Raw genomic sequence first — 19,892 nt, 5'->3', positions numbered from 1 at the left:
ACCCGACCCCCAAAAGCCCGCGCCCCCCGCTGTCCCTGCGGATCCCCCACGCGCGTCCCTTCTGCTCCGCTGGCTTCTGTTGTCGTCGTCTATTTTTGTTTGCTTTTTATTTTTGTTTGTTTTTGGGTTTTTTTTGCTAAAAGTTTGTTTTTCTCCATCTGCCACGCGCGGTGCATGCGTTTGCTTTTTATTAAAAAATAGATCGAGAAAATACACGCGCTTCAGCCCGAGTGACAGACGGCGGCGGGGACAGGGCGGATGGGGGAGGGGGCGAGGCAGATGGGGGAGGGGGCGAGGCCGGCCTCCGGTGCGGAGGCTGCGGAGAGTCGGGTCACCCTGGGCGGCCCGGCCCTGCCTGGGGGTCCCCGAGCGAGGGGAGGGGGGCTGGGGCGAGGGAGCAGGGGGAAGTTGGGGGAGGGGTCAGGTGGAAAGGGGAGGGGGTGAGTGGAAGGGGGGAGGGGCAGGTGGAAGTGGAGGGAGGGGCAGGTTGAAGGAGGAGGGGCAGGTGGAATAGGGGGAGGGGGCAGGTGGAAGGGGGAGGGGGCAGGTGGAAGTGGGGGGAGGGGCAGGTGGAAGGGGGAGGGGTCAGCTGGAAGGGGAGGGGTCAGGTGGAAAGGGGAGGGGTCAGGTGGAAGGGGGAGGGGCCAGGTGGAAGGGGGAGGGGCCAGGTGGAAGGGGGAGGGGCCAGGCGGAAGGGGGAGGGGCCAGGCGGAAGGGGGAGGGGGCAGGAGGAAGTGGGGGGAGGAGCAGGTGGAAAGGGGGACAGGTTGGAAGGGGGAGGGTCAGGCGGAAGTGGGGGGAGGGGAGGCAGGTGGAAGTGGAGGAGGGGGAGGGGAGGCAGACGGAAGTGGGGGAGGGGAGGCAGGCGGAAGCCGGGGAGGGGAGGGCAGGCAGGCGGAAGTGGGGGAGGGGAGGGGAGGCAGGCGGAAGTGGGGGAGGGGAGGGGAGGCAGGCGGAAGTGGAGGAGGGGAAGGGGAGGCTGGGGGAGGGGGAGGCAGGCGGAAGTGGGGGAGGGCAGGCAGGCGGAAGTGGGGGAGGGGAGGGCAGGCAGGCAGAAGTGGGGGAGGGGGAGGGGAGGCAGGCGGAAGTGGGGGAGGGGGAGGGCAGGCAGGCGGAAGTGGGGGGAGGGGAGGCAGGCGGAAGTGGGGGGAGGGGAGGGCAGGCAGGCGGAAGTGGGGGAGGGCAGGCAGGCGGAAGTGGGGGGAGGGGAGGGCAGGCAGGCGGAAGTGAGTCAGGGGCTCAAGGGCAGCCCCGAGGGACGAGGGCGAAGGAGCCTCCAGACCGGAGAGGTCGGGCCTCGTCCCCCTCTTTCCCCCACCCTCCACCCCCGCCGGCCTCCGCCCCGGGCCTCCCTCAGGCGTTGATGGGCCTCCAGCGCTCGCTGTCGGCGCCGCGGAGGCCGGCGTGGCGGAGGCCGGCCTCGTGGAACTGGGTGCTGGAGTAGCCGCGGGCCGAGGCCGGGGTCCCCGGGGTCCCCTCGGTCCCCTCGCGCCGCGCCACCGCGTAGGGCTGCGGCAGGTGCAGGTCGGGCTCGTCGGGCTCGTCCACCTGGCTCTTGTACGAGAAGAGGATCTTGGGCTCCGAGCTGCGGGGCGCGGGGGACACGGGAGTCCCCGGGGTGTCACCCCCGGAATGGCCACCTCGGGTCCCCCGCCACCCCCGCCACCCCGCGGGCTCCCGGGGCGACCGTCCCCAACCGAGAAGGCAGGCGCGCCCGGTTTAAGGAGAGAGACCCTAAAATTGGGGGGTCGATGCGAGTTGGGGCTTGGGGTCCCCTGTGACCCTCTGTCACCTCCACCCCGGAAAAGCCACCCACGCCCACGGTTACCGGGGTGACCGTCCCCCCCCCCAGAGAGCAAAGCCGTCCGACTGCCCCTCCCCCAGGGCAGGGGCGCGGGTCCGCTCTGCTCCGCGTCCTGTTTCCTGCAGGGTCCGGTGGGGTGTCGTGTAGACGTTGCTCAATAAAGCGCTTGGCGCCGACGCCCGGGTTGTTCAAACACAGGGACGCGGACCCGCGCGCGGTGCCTCTGCGTTTTTTTTTTCCCCCGGTGGGGAAATCGTGCACGTGTGCGCGCGTGCAAAACAAGTGTGTGCGCGTGCAAAACGCATACGTGCGTGGGCGTGCAAACGTGTGTGCACGTGCACAACATATATGTGCGTGTGGAAGCACGTGCGTGCATGCAAGACGTGCGTGCGTGTGCAAACGTGTGCGTTGGCGTGCAAAACACGTGTGTGCAAAACGTGTGTGCGCCTGCAAGACATGTGCGTGTGTGTGCAAACATGTGCGTTGGCGTGCAAAACACGCGTGTGCGCAAAACGTGTGTGCGTGCAAGACATGTGTGCGTGTGCATGTGCGTGTGCGTGCAAACATGTGCGTCCGCATGTGAAACCTGTGCATGCGTGCAAAATGGGCGCGCGCAGACAAAACGTGTGTGCGTTTGCAAACGTGTGTGCACGTGCAAAATGTGTGTCTGTACAAAACGTGCGTGCGTGTGCAAACATGTGCACGCGCGTGCAAAGCATGTGAGTGCATGCAAAACGTGTGTATGTACAAGACGTGTGTCCATGTGCAAACATGTGCATTTGCGTGCAAACACGTGTGTGCAAACGCGTGTGTGCAAACACGTGTGTGTGCAAACGTGTGTGCGCGTCCACGCCCGCCCGCGCTCACCCGAAGAAGCCGCGCAGGAAGGTCACGTAGATGAGCGGCGCGAAGAAGCTGAAGTACAGGAAGGTGGTGACGTCCACGCAGCTGTGGGGGCGGGGCGTGAGGGCCGGGGGCGGGGCCTCGCGGGCCGAGCCGTCCCCACGGGGGCCAAGCCCCGCCCCCAGACGACGCCCCGCCCCTTCCCACACCCCACCCCCGTGCTTCCCCCCTCCCCCACTCTGCACCCCGCCCCTGAACCCCACGCTGCCTCGAGCCCCCCACACCCACCCCTGCACTCCATGCCCGAACCCCACTCTGCACCCCAGCCCTGTGGCCCACCCAGCCTGGAGCCCCACCCCACCCCCACCCTTGAACCCATCCCCCACCCCATCAACACGCTCCACACACCCCCACCCATGCACCACCCCACCCCCTAACTGTGCACCCCCACCCATGCACCCCACCCCTACCCATGCACCCACCCCCACCCATGCACCCCACCCCACCCCCTAACTGTGCACCCCCACCCATGCACCCCACCCCTACCCATGCACCCACCCCCACCCATGCACCCCACCCCACCCCCTAACTGTGCACCCCCACCCATGCACCCCACCCCTACCCATGCTCCCCACCCCACCTCCTAACTGTGCACCCCTACTCATGCACCCCACCCCCACCTATGCACCCCACCGTACCCCCAACTGTGTGCCCCAACCCATGCACCACCCCATCCCCGAAGTGTGCACCCCCACCCCCACCCATGCACCCCACCCCCACCCATGCACCCCACCGTACCACCTAACTGTGCACCCCCACCCATGCACCCCACCCCACTCATACACCCCACCCTACCTCTGAACTATGCAGCCCCACCCATGCACCCCAACCCCCTATGCACCCCACCCCACCCCTACCCACGCACCTTACCCCACCCCCTAACTGTGCACCCCCACCATGCACCCCACCCCCACCCATGCACCCCACCCCACCTCCTAACTATGCACCCCCACCCATACACCCCACCCCACCCATGCACCCCGGTACCCACTAACTGTGCACCCCCACCCATGCTCCCCACCTCCTAACTATGCACCCCCACCTATGCACCCCACCCTACCCATGCACCCCACCCCCTAACTATGCACCCCCACCCATGCAACCCACCCCCACCCATGCACCCCACCCCACCCATGCACTCCCCTACCCCCTAACTGTGCATCCCCACCCATGCACCCCACCCCCTAACTATGCACCCCCACCTATGCACCCCACCCTACCCATGTACCCCACCCCATCCCCTAACTATGCACCCCCACCCATGCACCCCACCCCCAGCCATGCTCCCCACCCCCTAACTATGCACCCCTACCCATGCACCCCACCCCCACCCATGCACCCCACCCCCGCCCCCACCCATGCACCCCACCCCCGCCCATGCACCCCACCCCCGCCCCCACCCATGCACCCCCACCCATGCACCCCACCCCCGTCCCCACCCATGCACCCCACCCCCGCCCATGCACCCCACCCCCGCCCCCACTCATGCACCCCACCCCCGCCCATGCACCCCACCCCCGCCCCCACCCATGCACCCCCACCCATGCACCCCACCCCCGTCCCCACCCATGCACCCCACCCCCGCCCATGCACCCCACCCCCGCCCCCACTCATGCACCCCACCCCCGCCCATGCACCCCACCCCCGCCCCCACCCATGCACCCCGCCCCCACCCATGCACCCCACCCCCGCCCATGCACCCCACCCCCGCCCATGCACCCCACCCCCGCCCCCACCCATGCACCCCGCCCCCACCCATGCACCCCGCCCCTACCCATGCACCCCACCCCCGCCCCCACCCATGCACCCCGCCCCCACCCATGCACCCGCCCCGCCCGCCGTACCAGAGCCCCTGGATGACGTCGACGCACAGGAGCGCGCTGCCCAGCCCCTGCAGCAGGTTGAGCAGCGCCAGGATGGCCGCGTACACGTAGAAGCTCCTCCGCGCTGCGGGCGGGGTGAAAATGCAGGGCACAGGTGACAGGTGGCACAGGGGGGACAGGTGGCACAGGGGGGAGAGGGGGGGCAGGTGGGACGGGGGACAGGTGGCACAGGTGGCACAGGTGGGACAGGTGGCACAGGGGGGACAGGTGGCACAGGTGGGACAGGTGGCACAGGGGGGACAGGTGGCACAGGTGGGACAGGTGGCACAGGTGGCACAGGGGGGACAGGTGGCACAGGTGGCACAGGGGGGACAGGTGGGATAGGTGGGACAGGGGGGATAGGTGGCACAGGTGGGACAGGTGGCACAGGTGGGACAGGTGGCACAGGGGGACAGGTGGCACAGGTGGGACAGGGGGGACAGGTGGCACAGGTGGGATAGGTGGCACAGGTGACAGGTGGGACAGGTGGCACAGGTGGCACAGGTGGGACAGGTGGCACAGGTGACAGGTGGCACAGGTGGCACAGGTGACAGGTGGGACAGGTGGGGCAGGTGGCACAGGTGGGACAGGTGGCACAGGTGGGACAGGTGGGACTGGTGGCACAGGTGACAGGTGGGACAGGTGGCACAGGTGACAGGTGGCACAGGTGGGACAGGTGGGACAGGTGGGACAGGTGGCTCAGGTGGGACAGGTGGCACAGGTGGGACAGGTGGGACAGGTGGGACAGGTGGCACAGGTGGGACAGGTGACAGGTGGCACAGGTGAGCGCCTGCCTCCCCGCCCCTCCCGCAGTCTGCGGCGCGGCCCACCGCCCGGGCGCTCACAGGGCAGGGAGATGCGGTCCTTCAGCGGCGTCCTGGGCAGCGCGACCACCAGGGAGTAGACCTGCGGGGACAGCACAGCCCCGGGGCTGGGACGGTCGCCGGCCCCCTCCCCGGGCCACCCACCTGCCCCCGGGCCTGCACCTGCCTCACCAGGAAGAAAAAGCAGGAGCTGACCAGCCAGAACTGGCGGCCGCCGTGGCCGTAGATGTTGAAGTCCTCTGCGGACAGGTGGGCGTCCGGGTACAGGATCTCCAGGGTCCCCTGCGGGGTGGGGACAGGGAGGGACAGGGTCGCGCAGGCCGTCCCCCCCATCTGGGGGATCCCTCCCTGGACACCTAGTGGGCGGGGAGTCACCACGACCAGCCTGGGTCGCCAGCTAAGCCCCCAGGCGCGGCTTGGGCCTCCGGGAGGCCGAGGCGGGAGGATCGCTCGAGGCCAGGAGGGCGAGGCCAGCCTGAGCAAGAGCGACACCTTTGTTTCTACTAAAAAAAATAGAAAGAAATGAGCTGGACGACTAAAAATATATAGAAAAAAACCGAGCCGGGCGTGGTGGCTCACGCCTGTCATCCCAGCTCCTCGGGAGGGAGGCCGAGGCAGGAGGATCACTCGAGGCCAGGAGGTCAAAACCAGCCTGAGCAATGAGCGAGACCCCGTCTCTACTAAAAATAGAAATAAATTAACCAAATAAATAAAAATAGAAAAAACGAGCCGGGCGTGGAGGCGCGTGCCTGTCGTCCCAGCTCCTCGGGAGGGAGGGAGGCCCAGGCGGGAGGCTCGCTGGAGGCCAGGAGTCGGAGGCCGCCGTGAGCAAGGCTGACGCCACGGCGCTCACTCCAGCCCCGGGCGACAGAGCGAGACCCTGTCCCCCCCAAAAAATAAAAATAAATCAAAAGCCCCCAAGCTCTCCACCTGCCCAAGTTCAGCCTCCGGTGGCCTCGCCACGTCCTGTCCTCCTTCTCAACCCAACTCTGGCACCCCGAACGGGTCCAGCCTCGGGTCACGAGGCCCGTGCGTGGGGACAGGGACAGGTAGAAGGACGGCCTCTGTCCCCCCACGCCACCCAGGGTCACCTGCAGACCCCCGTTCCCCCTGCCTGGGCTGCTTGTGACAACGGCAGGTCCCGGCCTCCAATTTGTCACATCCTGACCTGCTGGACGGACGTCACTCTCAGACTTGCCCCGTGGCCAGCAGCCCAGGTGGATTCTCAGGTGCTCTTAATTTATTTTATTTTATTTTTTTTTGAGACAGAGTCTTGCTCACAGCGGCCTCCGACTCCTGGCCTCGAGCGAGCCTCCCGCCTCGGCCTCCCTCCCGAGTAGCTGGGACTGACAGGCACGCGCCACCACGCCCGGCTCGTTTTTTTTTGTATATATATATTTTTAGTTGTTTGGCTAATTTCTTTCTTTTTTTTAGTAGAGAAGGGGGTCTCGCTCTTGCTCAGGCCGGCCTCGAACTCCTGGCCTCGAGCGATCCTCCCTCCTCGGCCTCCCTCCCAGAGTGCTGGGAGGACAGGCGTGAGCCTCCGCGCCCGGCCTCGCAGGTGTTCTTAATGTTCGAGAAAACTGCACCTGGTGACCGTTGGCAACCTGGCACCCAAAACCCCAGGACCTGGATGTCCTTCGTCCCGTGACCCCGCCCTGGCACACCTGGCCCCGCCCACCCTCTCACCTGGGTGACGGAGTAGGCCAGGGACAGCACGGTGGTGATGGCCAGCACCCGCTTGATGCTGGACTTGCTCTCCAGGTGACCTGGAAGGGACACGCGGCCCGTGAGCAGGAGCCCAGCCAGGTGACCGGGGGAGGGGCAGGTGGGCATGTCATCACCTGCCCGCAAGCCCCGCCCCAAGCCACACCTCTAATCCACAAGCCCCGCCCACCAAGCATGCTCCTAGCCTCTAGCCCCGCCCACCAGGCACACTCCCAGCCCCTAGCCCCGCCCCCAGCCACTAGCCCAGCAAGCCCCGCCCACCAAGCACGCTCCTAGCCTCTAGTTCCGCCCACCAACCCCTAGCCCCGCCAACCAGGGGCACACCCAGCCCCTAGCCCCGCCCACCAAGCATGCTCCTAGCCTCTAGCCCTGCCCACCAACCCCTAGCCCCGCCCACAACACCAGCCACTAGCCCCCAAAGCCCCGCCCACAAAGTCCCTAGCCCCGCCCACCAAGCCTGCTCCTAGCCCCAAGCCCAGCCCCTATCCCCACAAGCCCCTAGCCCCCGCCCCTAGCTCTGTCCACCAAGCCCCGCCCCCGGCCCCACCCACCAAGTCCCTAGCCCCGCCCACCAAGTCCCCTAGCCCCACAAGGCACTAGCCCAGTTCATCAAGCCCCGCCCCTAGCCCCGCCCACCAAGTCCCTAGCCCCACCCCCAAGCCCCACAAGTCCTGCAAGACCCGTCCCCAAGCCCCACCCCTCAAGCCCGCTCCTACACCTAGCCCCGCCCACCAAACACATAGCCCCGCCCCCAGCTGAGCCCCTAGCCCCCCAAGGCCGGCAAGTCCACGCCCCAAGCCCCACCCCTCCAGCCTGCACCTAGACCCTAGCCCCACCCACCACGCCCACCCTAGCCCCGCCCACCAAATACATAGCCCCGCCCCCAGCCCCACAAGTCCGACAAGTCTCTCCCCCAAGCCCCACCCCTCAAGCATGCGCCTAGCCCCCAAGCCCCGCCCCTCAAGCATGCTCCTAGTCCCCTAGCCCCGCCCCCAAGCCCCGCCCCTCAAGCATGCTCCTAGTCCCAAGCCCCGCCCCCAAGCCCCGCCCTTCAAGCATGCTCCTAGCCCCCTAGCCCCGCCCCCAGCCCCACAAGTCCCTTCCCCAAGCCCCGCCCCTCAAGCATGCTCCTAGTCCCCAAGCCCCGCCCCCAAGCCAGCTCTTAGCCCCTAGCCCCGCCCCCCACACACATAGCCACGCCCCCAATCCCCACCCTTCCAGGCTGCTCCTACCCCCTAGCCCCACCCACCAATTCCCTAGCCCCGCCCCCATCCCACAAGTCCTGCAATTCCCTTCCCCAAGCCCCACCCACCAACTCCCTAGCCCCACCCACCAATTCCCTAGCCCCGCCCCTATCCCCCACAAACCCCGCCCACCAAGCCCATAGCCCCGCCCCATCCATAGAAGTCCTGCAAGTCCCTTCCCCAAGCCCCACCCCTCCTCCTAGCCCCACCCACCAACTCCCCAGCCCCGCCCCTATCTTCCACAAGCCCCGCCCACCTCGCCCCAGCCCCGACCCCGCCCCGAAGCCCCGCCCCCGCGGGCACGCACCGAAGGCCAGGCCCAGGATGAGCACGCTGAGCTCGATGGCCAGCAGGAAGAAGCGCGTGATCTCCCAGAGGATCTGCACGCGAGAGCGGGCGGGGTCACGGGGCGTGGGGAGGGGGCGGGGCCGGGGGGCCCCCCACCTGCACCCCGCGGCCTCCCCCGGCCTCACCTTGTCAGCCACGGTGGCGGCGTCCGAGGTGCTCACGGTCATGGACACCACGGCGCGGGCGATGCCCACCAAGGCCACCACGCACACCTGCGGGGCCGGGGAGGGGGGGGCGCAGGTGGGGTGCGGGTCACGCGGGGCGCCCCCGAGCGGGGGGACCCAGCCTGAGCGCCCCCAGATCCGCAGCAGCCGCGCATCAAAACGGGGAGGCTCGCGCCTGTCGTCCCAGCGCTCTGGGAGGGAGGAGGCCGAGGACGGAGGATCGAATGCATGAGGCCAGGAGGTGGAGGCCAGCCCGAGCAAGAGCCAGACCCCCGTCTCTACTAAAAACATAGAAAGAAATGAGTCGGACAAATAAAAAAATATATATATATAGAAAAAAATGAGGCCAGGGGTGTGGTGGCGCGCTACTCGGGGGGAGGGAGGCCAAGGAGGGAGGCTCGCTCGAGGCCAGGAGGTGGAGGCCAGCCTGAGCAAGAGCGTGAGACCCCGTCTCTACTGAAAAATAGAAACAAATTACCCAAAAAAACAAAAACAGAAAAAAAAAAACGAGCCGGGCGTGGTGGCGCACGCCTGGAGTCCCAGCTACTCAGGAGGGAGGCCGAGGAGGGAGGCTCGCTCGAGGCCAGGAGTTGGAGGCCAGCCCGAGCAAGAGCGAGACCCCGTCTCTACTAAAAATATAGAAAGAAATGAGTCGGACAAATAAAATATATATAGAAAAAAATGAGGCCAGGCGCGGTGGCGCACGCCTGGAGTCCCAGCTACTCAGGAGGAAGGCCGAGGAGGGAGGCTCGCTCGAGGCCAGGAGGTGGAGGCCAGCCCGAGCAAGAGCGTGAGACCCCGTCTCTACTAAAAAACAGAAACAAATTACCCAAAAAAACAAAAACAGAAAAAAAAACGAGCCGGGCGTGGAGGCGCACGCCTGTGGTCCCAGCTACTCGGGAGGGAGGCCGAGGCGGGAGGATCGCTGGAGCCTCAGACTGACGGGAGGGAGGGGTCAAGTGTGTCACACGTGGGTGGTGCCTGTTGTCATAGTTACGGTTTTGACAGGGGACCGGGTGAGAAAAGGCTCCCCGGGGGGTAGAGGCTGGAGAGAGAGGCCTCAAGGGTGAGGCTCCCGGAGTGGAGGTTTTTCAGAAAGTGCCCGTTGCAATCTTGTCACTTCTTCACTATAGCAACGGCCACCTTCCTCTCCCTCCTCTTCCTCTCTTATGCCGCCCCCCTTCCCCCCCAACTCCTGGCCTCGGGGACAGCAAAAGCACCCCAGGAGGCCGGGCGCGGAGGCTCACGCCTGTCAGCCCAGCTCTCTGGGAGGAGGCCGAGGAGGGAGGATCGCTCGAGGTCGGGAGTTGGAGGCCGGCCTGATTAGCAAGAGCGAGACCCCGTCTCTACTAAAAAAAATAGAAAGAAATGAGTCGGAGAAATAAAAATATACAGAAAAAAATCAGCCGGGCGTGGTGGCGCGTGCCTGGAGTCCCAGCTACTCGGGAGGGAGGCTGAGGAGGGAGGCTCGCTCGAGGTCAGGAGTTGGAGGCCAGCCTGAGCAAGAGCGAGACCTCATCTCTACTAAAAAGAAAAAAAAAAAAAGAAGGAAATTATCTGGACAACTGAAAATATATAGAAAAAATTAGCCGGGTGCGGAGGCTCACGCCTGTCATCCCAGCTACTTGGGAGGGAGGCCAAGGCAGGAGGCTCGCTCGAGGTCAGGAGTTGGAGGCCAGCCTGATTAGCAAGAGCGAGACCCCGTCTCTACTAAAAAAACAGAAAGAAATTAATTGGCTAATTAAAAAATATATATATATCGAAAAAACGAGCCGGGCGTGGTGGCGCATGCCTGTAGTCCCAGCTACTCGGGAGGGAGGCCGAGGCAGGAGGCTCGCTGGAGGCCAGGAGTTCGAAACCAGCCTGAGCAAGAGCGAGACCCCGTCTCTATTCAAAAAAAAAATAAAAAGAAATTAATCGCCCAAATAAAAATATATAGAGAAAAAACGAGCCGGGCGTGGAGGCGCGTGCCTGTCGTCCCAGCTACTCGGGAGGGAGGCCGAGGCGGGAGGCTCGCTGGAGGCCAGGAGGTGGAGGCTGCTGTGAGCGAGGCTGACGCCCGGGCGACAGAGCGAGCCTCTGCCTCTTCCTCAGGCTCCCAGGAGTCCCAGCCGGGTCTCCCGACACGAAGAAGCTTCCGGATCGACACACGCTCTGTGTCCTGTTTTTGCTGTGACAACCGTTGGCGGCCACCGCGAGCCTCCAAAGGGACAACGGCAAGCCGCCGCGTGCCGACTGTATACCCAGCGTCCCCTGGGCCGGGGCCTGGCGGGCTGTCCCCATGTAGGACCAGCGCGCGCCGCCTAAAACACGTTTTAATGCGTGTTTTTAACACACGGGAGGCACAGAGAGGTTAAGCCACCGGGCTAGTGTCACACAGCATCGAGGCCGGATTTACAGGCTGTCCGCCGGAGTCCGCGCTTGCCGCTGCCTCCTGACCTCTTTGGGATGAGGCCCGTAGAGGATGCGGGCGGGGGGTGGGGGGACCCCGCTTTGTGTGTCCCCGGTCCCCTTTTCCCTGCCCGGAAGGTCGTGGGTGCTTAATATGCGTGGAATGAACACGCTAAGGAGGCGGAGAGGCCGTGGAAGGGAAGGGAGGAGGCCGAGGCAGGAGGATCGCTGGAGGCCAGGAGGTGGAGGCTGATGCCACGGGGGACAGAGCGAGACTCGGTCTCAAAAAAGGAAAAAGAAAGGAGGCCTCAGTTTCCCCCTCTAGCCTGGGTCACAGGGGAGGGGGCGTCCGTCTGCCCAGGGGGCCCCGGGCCTCCACTGACAGCCTCCAGGGCTGCCCCGGCCCCTTGTTTGTCTCTCTGCCTGCCCAGTGCCCAGCCTGGCCTGGAGGGGACACAGGTGGGCGGTCCTCACCTGGATAAGTCGCACCTGGACAACTCGCATCTGGGTAACTCGCACCTGGGTAACTCGCACCTGGACAGGCCACACCTGGACAACTCACACCTGGACAACTCGCACCTGGACAGGCCACACCTGGACAACTCACACCTGGACAACTCGCGCCTGGGTAACTCGCACCTGGACAACTCGCACCTGGACAACTCGCACCTGGGTAACTCGCACCTGGACAACTCACACCTGGACAACTCGCACCTGGGTAACTCGCACCTGGACAACTCGCACCTGGACAGGCCACACCTGGACAGCCCGCACCTGGACAACTTGCACCTGGGCAACTCGCACCTGGACAACTCGCACCTGGACAGGCCACACCTGGACAACTCACACCTGGACAACTTGCACCTGGGCAACTCGCACCTGGATAACTCACACCTGGACAACTCGCACCTGGACAGCCTGCACCTGGATAACTCACAGCTGGACAGGCCACACCTGGATAACTCACAGCTGGACAACTCGCACCTGGAAAACTCACACCTGGATAACTCGCACCTGGACAACTCACACCTGGATAACTCGCACCTGGACAGCCTGCACCTGGATAACTCACACCTGGACAGGCCACACCTGGATAACTCGCACCTGGACAACTCGCACTTGGATAACTCACACCTGGATAACTCACACCTGGACAGGCCGCACCTGGATAACTCGCACCTGGATAACTCACACCTGGATAACTCACACCTGGACAGGCCGCACCTGGATAACTCACACCTGGACAGGCTGCACCTGGATAACTCGCACCTGGATAACTCACACTTGGATAACTCACACCTGGACAGGCCACACCTGGATAACTCACACCTGGATAACTCGCACCTGGACAACTCGCACCTGGATAACTCACACCTGGACAGGCCACACCTGGATAACTCACACCTGGATAACTCACACCTGGACAGGCCACACCTGGATAACTCACACCTGGATAACTCACACCTGGATAACTCACACCTGGATAACTCACACCTGGATAACTCACACCTGGATAACTCACACCTGGACAGGCCACACCTGGATAACTCGCGCCTGGACAACTCGCGCCTGGACAACTCGCACCTGGACAACTCGCACCTGGGTAACTCGCACCTGGGTAACTCGCACCTGGGTAACTCACACCTGGACGGCCCACGCACCTGCAGCCGCCTTCCACGGCCCCGCCCTGCCACCCGTCCCAGCGGGCACGCGCCGGCCCCAAGCAGGCCTCGCAGGACGCCCGGGTCCCCTCGTCCTCCTTTAGGGACCCCCTCCCCCTCCCCCTCCCGAGCCACCTGCCACCGTCCCCGCGCCCCGCCCCGCCCCAGCCTCCCTGCCCCCCGGCGCCGCCCCGCCGGGGCACGAACACGCTCGCAGGCCCCGACCCGGGCCAGGTCTACACCGGCGGCAACACCGTCCACACCACTGGCTGCCCCGAGACAAAGAGCCGTGCCCCCTTGGCGGATCGGAACTCGCAGGGTGACCGCTGGGAGCGGGTCCCGGCCGGGCGACGGCAGAGACGCGGACGGACGGCGTCCCGGCGACATCGTCCCGTCTGCTGGATACAGCCGTACCCGACGCCCGCCTTCCAGCGAAAAATCACTTAATTCTCTCTCTCTCGGCTCACCGCGGGTGTAGACTCGGGGTTTTTTTTTCCCCGCCGCCGGGGCGCCCGGGGACTCACCAGGAGGTAGAAGGTGATGAAGATGGGGCTGGAGGTGACCCTGATCTTGGCCCGGGCGGTCGGAAGCTTCCAGAGCAGGAAGGCGAAGAACAGCACGTTCGGCACGAGCAGCAAGAGGTCCCAGTAGCGGACCCTGGCGGCAGGGGCCAAAACGGCCGCTCACCCTGTCGTCCTTGCTGGGACCCCAAATCCCCCAGCATGCACCTGGCGGGGTGTGTGTGTGTGTGTGTGTGGGGGGAACCCGGGTGGGAGACGAGGCCGGCCTCCCTCCCCGGCCTCACCTGGACGTCCCGATGTCCTCGTAGAGCAAGAGCAGGCAGCGGTGGGGCACGGTGATGTTCGGCGCCAGGGGCGGGGGTGACACGGTGCTGCCATTGTCCCACGTCACCATAGCGACGGTCACCAGCCCTGGGGGAGAGGGGGAGCAGGAGTCGCCATGGTTACCAGCCTCGGTGGAGGCCACTTGGACTCCTTAAGCTGAGCCTCCCATTACATGGGGACATATGTATTTTTTTTATTATTATTATTATTTTTTTTTTTTTGGAGACAGAGTCTCGCTCTGTCGCCCGGGCTGGAGTGAGTGCCGTGGCGTCAGCCTCGCTCACAGCAGCCTCTGGCCTCGAGGCTCAAGCGATCCTCCTGCCTCGGCCTCCCTCCCGAGTAGCTGGGACGACAGGCATGCGCCTCCACGCCCGGCTCGTTTATATATATATATATATATATATATATATATTAGTTGGCCAAATTAATTTCTTTTTATTTTTAGTAGAGACGGGGTCTCGCTCTTGCTCAGGCTGGACTCAAACCCCTGGCCTCGAGCGAGCCTCCCGCCTCGGCCTCCCTACCGAGGAGCTGGGACTACAGGCATGTGCCTCCACGCCCAGCTAACTTTTTGTATATATTTTATAGTTGATCAATTAATTTATTTCTATTTATAGTAGAGACGGGGTCTCGCTCTTGCTCAGGCTGGCCTCCAACTCCTGACCCCGAGCGATCCTCCTGCCTCGGCCTCCCTAGTAGCTGGGACTACAGGTATGCGCCTCCATGCCCGCCTAATATATATATATATATTTTAGTTGATCAATTAATTTCTTTCTATCTTTTTAGTAGAGACGGGGTCTCGCTCTTGCTCAGGCTGGCCTCCAACTCCTGACCTCGAGCGAGCCTCCCGCCTCGGCCTTCCTAGTAGCTGGGACTACAGGCAGGCACCACTATGCCCGCCTAATTTTTATATATATATATATTTTTAGTTGATCAATTAATTTCTTTCTATTTTTTCTAGTAGAGACAGGGTCTCGCTCTTGCTCAGGCTGGCCTCCAACTCCTGAGCCTGAGCGATCCTCCTGCCTCAGCCTCCCTCCCGAGTAGCTAGGACTACAGGCATGCGCCACCACGCCGGCCCATCTTTTTTTTTTATATATTAGTTGGCCAAATTAATTTCTTTCTATTTTTTCTAGTAGAGACGGGGTCTCACTCTTGCTCAGGCTGGCCTCGACCTCCTGACTTCGAGCGATCCTCCCGCCACGGCCTCCCGAGTAGCTGGGATTACAGTTTTTCTCTATATTTTTAATTGGCCAATTAATTTCTTTCTATTTTTTTAGTAGAGACGGGGGGTCTCGCTCTTGCTCAGGCTGGCCTCGACCTCCTGACCTCGAGCGATCCTCCCGCCTTGGCCTCCCTCCCGAGTAGCTGGGACGACAGGCGTGAGCCACCACGCCCACCTAATTTTTTATATATATATATATATATTTGTAATTGATCAATTAATTTCTTTCTAATTTTTTCCTAGTAGAGACAGGGGGGTCTCGCTCTTGCTCAGGCCGGCCTCGACTTCCTGGCCTCCATCGAGCGATCCTCCCTCCTCGGCCTCCCAGAGCACTGGGACGACAGGCGTGAGCCTCCCCCGGCTGGGTGACCGAGCTGGGCGGCCGTGGGTGGCCCTTCTCGTTCCGCCGGGTGCCCGTTTCGGGACGCCGGGGTGAGTCACCGCCCGCAAACCCCCGGTGCCGTGGGGACGGTAGCGACGCCTCGTTAAAAAAAACGCCGCTGAAAGACCAGAACGTAGCTAAAGAAATGAATGTCTAAGTTGATTTTTGCTTTTCTTACCAGAGAAGGAGGTTGGGGACAGAGGACAGGGAGGGATCGGTTGGCGAGGCCAGGAATCGAAGAGGCCCAGGTTCCCTCCGGGTCCGGCGGCCTAGAAGGGGCAGGGAGGGGGGGTACCCCGATTTTCTGCCTGCACCCCCTAACCCTGCTGACCTCGGAGAACGGAGAATTGAGTCCCCCAAACCCCCCAACTCTGGGGTTGTCCTCCACGTTGTGTGTCTGCAGAGACAAAAATGCCACTCGGCGGCTTGCCAGGTGCCCTCCCCATGCCTCGGTTTCCCCGCCTGTTAGTCGAAGGCACCAGGATTGAACTAGAACCTGTTTCCCCTCGGCCTGGAATCCCGGGGTGGGGGGGCGGCTGTCGTGGGGAACGGGGTGACGGCCGCGGGGATTGGCACCGTGGTGGCAGAGCTGATAAAAGAGGCCGGGCGCGGAGGCTCACACCTGTCAGCCCAGGCAGTCTGGGAGGCCGAGGAGGGAGGATCGTTACAGAGGCCGGGGGTTCGAGGCCAGCCTGGGCAAGAGCGAGACCCCGTCTCTACTATAAAAAAATAGAAAGAAAATTAACCAAACAAGTAAAAATAGAAAAAAAACGAGCCGGGCGTGGAGGCGCGTGCCTGTGGTCCCAGCTACTCGGGAGGGAGGCCGAGGCGGGAGGATCGCTCGAGGCCGGGAGTTGGAGGCCAGCATGGGCAAGAGCGAGACCCCGTCTCTACTAAAAATAGAAAGAAATTAATTGACCACTTCATTGAACTGGGAAGAAGGAAAATAGAAAAGAAAGAAATATATTAAATATTATAAATTTAAATTTTTAAAATACATTTAAAAAAATAAAAATGAAAAATCAATCGGCAAACTAAATATACATATAAAAGAAAAATTAAAAATTAGAAAGACATTAGCTGGACAACTAGAAATACATAGAAAAAAACGAGCCGGGCGAGGAGGCTCACGCCTGGAGTCCCAGCTACTCGGGAGGGAGGCCGAGGCGGGAGGATCGCTCAATGAGGTCAGGAGTTGGAGGCCAGCGTGAGCAAGAGCGAGACCCCGTCTCTACTAAAAAAAAAAAAAAAAAAGAAATTAATTAGTCAACTAAAAATATATAGAAAAAATTAGCCTGGCATGGTGGCATCCCAGATAATGAAGAGGAGGCCGAGGCTGAAGGATCGCTTGAGGTCGGGAGTTGGAGGCCAGCCTGAGCAAGAGCGAGACCCTGTCTCTACTAAAAAAAAAAAAAATATGAAGAATACAGCAGACCAGTATTGACAAAAAGAGATATATAAAATAAAGATACACAATTAAAAATTTAATTTAAAAAATATATAAAAACAGCCGGGCGCGGAGGCTCACGCCTGTCATCCCGGCACTCTGGGAGGCCGAGGCGGGAGGATCGCTCGAGGTCAGGAGTTCGAAACCAGCCTGAGCAAGAGCGAGACCCTGTCTCTACTATAAATAGAAAGGAATTAATTGGCGAACTAAAAATATATACAAAAAACGAGCCGGGCGTGGTGGCGCATGCCTGTCGTCCCAGCTACTCGGGAGGGAGGCCGAGGCGGGAGGATTGCTGGAGGCCAGGAGGTGGAGGCTGCCGTGAGCGAGGCTGACGCCACGGCACTCACTCCAGCCCGGGCGACAGAGCGAGACTCTGTCTCAAAAAATAAACAAATAAAAATATTTGTATTTTTTGAGCCGAGTGCCGTGGCGTCAGCCTCGCTCACAGCAGCCTCCAACTCTTGGCCTCCAGCGATCCTCCTGCCTCAGCCTCTCAAGTAGCTGGGACTACAGGCATGCGCCACCACGCCCGGCTCGTTTTTTCTATATATTTTTACTTGGTCAATTAATTTCTTTCCATTTATTTTTTAGTGGAGACGGGGTCTCGCTCTTGCTCAGGCTGGCCTCCAACTCCTGACCTCATTGAGCGATCCTCCCTCCTCGGCCTCCCAGAGTGCTGGGGTGACAGGCGTGAGCCTCCGCGCCCGGCTCCTTGTTTTCCGCTCCTGGCCTTGGGGACAGAGTGACCAGGAAGGGGAAGGTGTGGAGGCTGGCGGAGGGGGCCGGGCGGGGGAGGAAGGGGTTGAGCCCAGAATGGACGGGTGGGGGGAGGCCATTCCCAGACGGGGTGCCCTGGGGCAGCTCTGGGCCTCTCAGGACCAAAGAAATGGGGACAGTCCCTTCCACCCGGGAGGGTGTGTCCCAAGCTCATTAACATTCCAAAGGCCAAGTTTGTCGTCCCAGCACTCTGGGAGGCCACTCTGGGAGGCCGAGGCTGGAGGATCGCTCGAGGTCAGGAGTTGGAGGCCAGCCTGAGCAAGAGCGAGACCCCATCTCTACTAAAGAAATAAGGAAGAAATGAGCTGGACAAGTAAAATTTATAGAAAAAAATGAGCCGGGCGTGGAGGCGCATGCCTGGAGTCCCAGCTACTCGGGAGGGAGGCTGAGGCGGGAGGATTGCTTGAGGTCAGGAGTTGGAGGCCAGCCTGAGCAAGAGCGAGACCCCGTCTCTACTAAAAAAAAAAAAGAAAAGAAAACAATTACTTAGACACTAAAAATATATTGAAAAAAAAAAATTAGCCGGGCATGGTGGTGCCTGCCTGTCATCCCAGCACTCTGGGAGGCTGAGGCAGGAGGATTGCTCGAGGTCAGGAGTTGGAGGCCAGCCTGAGCAAGAGCGAGACCCCGTCTCTACTAAAAATAGAAAGAAATGAGCTGGACAAATAAAAATATATATAGAGAAAAAAAATGAGCCGGGCGTGGTGGCGCATGCCTGTCGTCCCAGCTACTCAGGTGGAGGCCGAGACAGGAGGATCGCTGAAAGTCAGGAGTTCGAAACCAGCCTGAGCAAGAGCGAGACCCCGTCTCTACTAAAATTAGAAAGAAATTAATTGGCCAACTAAAAATATATACGTAAAACATTAGCCGGGCGGACTGGCGCATGCCTGTAGTCCCAGCACTCTGGGAGGCCGAGGAGGGAGGCTCGCTCGAGGTCAGGAGTTGGAGGCCAGCCTGAGCAAGAGCGAGACCCCGTCTCTACTGAAAAAAATAAGAAAAAAATGAGCTGGACAACTAAAAATATATAGAAAAAACGAGCCGGGCGTGGAGGCGCGTGCCTGTAGTCCCAGCTACTCGGGAGGGAGGCCGAGGCAGGAGGATCCCTTGAGCCTCAAAGTCGGAGGCTGCTGTGAGCGAGGCTGACGCCACTTCACTGACTCCAGCCCGGGCGACAGAGCGGGACTCTGTGACCCCCCAAAAAAACAAGAAATAACGAGGAGGAGGAAGGCCCAGCAGGAGGGAGGCCACGTCACTCTGTCTGTCCCTGCAGGGGGCGAGGCTGGACTTCAGCCCTAGGCCTCAACCCTCAGCCTCCAATATCTGCCTCTCTCCCCCAGCCTCCTCCTCCGGGAAGCCCTCCCGGGTTGCCTGTCTCGCGCAGGCGCGGGCTATGCTGTCCACTGTTCGGTCGGGGAGGCCGGGCCTCGCCCCCAGAGAGAGTGGAGGCTGCGCACGGAGGACGAGGAGGAGGAGGAGGAGGAGGAAGGGCCGGGCCCTGGGGGGGGGACGTGGGAAGGTGGGGCGCGTCCCCTGCTCACCTGCCAGCCCCGTGTCGCCGTCACGCCCGGCCGCCCGGGGTCCCCGGGAGTGACAGGCCTCGCCGGGCCTCCAGCTCGGGCCTCCAGCGCCGCCGCAAGGCCAGGCCACGGCGCCGGGGAGCGTCGCGCAAGAGCCGGGGGCGGTCGGGGGGTCCCTGTCCGCGGGAGTCGGGGTGGCGGGGGGCCCCCCGGGAAGGCGACACGAGCGCGCGCGAGGCCACCCGTCCCCCCCAGCTCAAGCGCTGCCCGGCGGCGGCCGCGACCACCGGGGAAGTCGCGCGGGCCCTTTGCGTCCGGCCCCGAACTGCGGAAACGGCCGCGGTCCCTTACTCGGGGCGCCCAGGCCCCGCCCCGCCCCGCCCCGCCCCCTGGAGCCCCGGCGGCCAATCGGAATTCAGGAGGATGCCTGACGGGCGCGGGGCGGGCCAATCAGGTTGCAGAGGGGCGGGGCCGGCCCGCTGGCCTCTTAAAGAGACAGCGGGGAAGGTTCCCGCCAGGCGCGACCCGCAGGGGTGACCTCGGGCGGTGTCGCCTCCCTGTTGGTGGCGCTTTTCCCCTCCGCACCGCTGCCCCGCATGCACCGCATTGAAGCGTCTGCTCCTGGAACTGTGCGGAACAAAGCTTGTCCCTTGCACGCCTGGGGGGGGATGGGGGTGTCGCCCCCATGTGTCACCCTGCTTGGTGGCTGCTTGTCACTGTCGCCTGCTCTGCAGCCCCTCCCCCACCCGGCCGGTGCACCTGCCGCG

The 19,892-nt window shown here is 62.6% G+C and overlaps 1 protein-coding gene across 2 annotated transcripts; it reads right to left on the bottom strand.

The window, feature by feature from the left end:
* Window positions 1-1,317: 1,317 nt before the first annotated feature.
* TPRA1 (transmembrane protein adipocyte associated 1) lies at window positions 1,318-19,446 on the bottom strand. 2 transcript variants are annotated; one of them, XM_075995945.1, is made up of 11 exons: window positions 19,147-19,446; window positions 13,735-13,861; window positions 13,454-13,586; window positions 8,839-8,925; window positions 8,673-8,745; window positions 7,083-7,162; window positions 5,565-5,675; window positions 5,415-5,475; window positions 4,552-4,654; window positions 2,672-2,752; window positions 1,318-1,585 (listed from the first exon to the last, which is right to left on the bottom strand). In XM_075995945.1, exons 2-11 carry the CDS (start codon window positions 13,842-13,844, stop codon window positions 1,354-1,356), a joined length of 1,071 nt encoding a protein of 356 aa, XP_075852060.1. In that variant the 5' UTR covers window positions 13,845-13,861; window positions 19,147-19,446; the 3' UTR covers window positions 1,318-1,353. The 2 variants fall into 2 exon arrangements, with proteins under 2 accessions (XP_075852060.1, XP_075852061.1); XM_075995946.1 differs by lacking the exon at window positions 19,147-19,446 and adding an exon at window positions 15,560-15,686.
* Window positions 19,447-19,892: the final 446 nt, after the last annotated feature.

The sequence above is a fragment of the Microcebus murinus genome, chromosome 20 (genome assembly GCF_040939455.1).
Source record: "Microcebus murinus isolate Inina chromosome 20, M.murinus_Inina_mat1.0, whole genome shotgun sequence".
In the NCBI taxonomy this organism is placed as follows: Eukaryota; Metazoa; Chordata; class Mammalia; order Primates; family Cheirogaleidae; genus Microcebus; species Microcebus murinus.
This window is presented reverse-complemented; position numbering and strand designations above follow the sequence as displayed.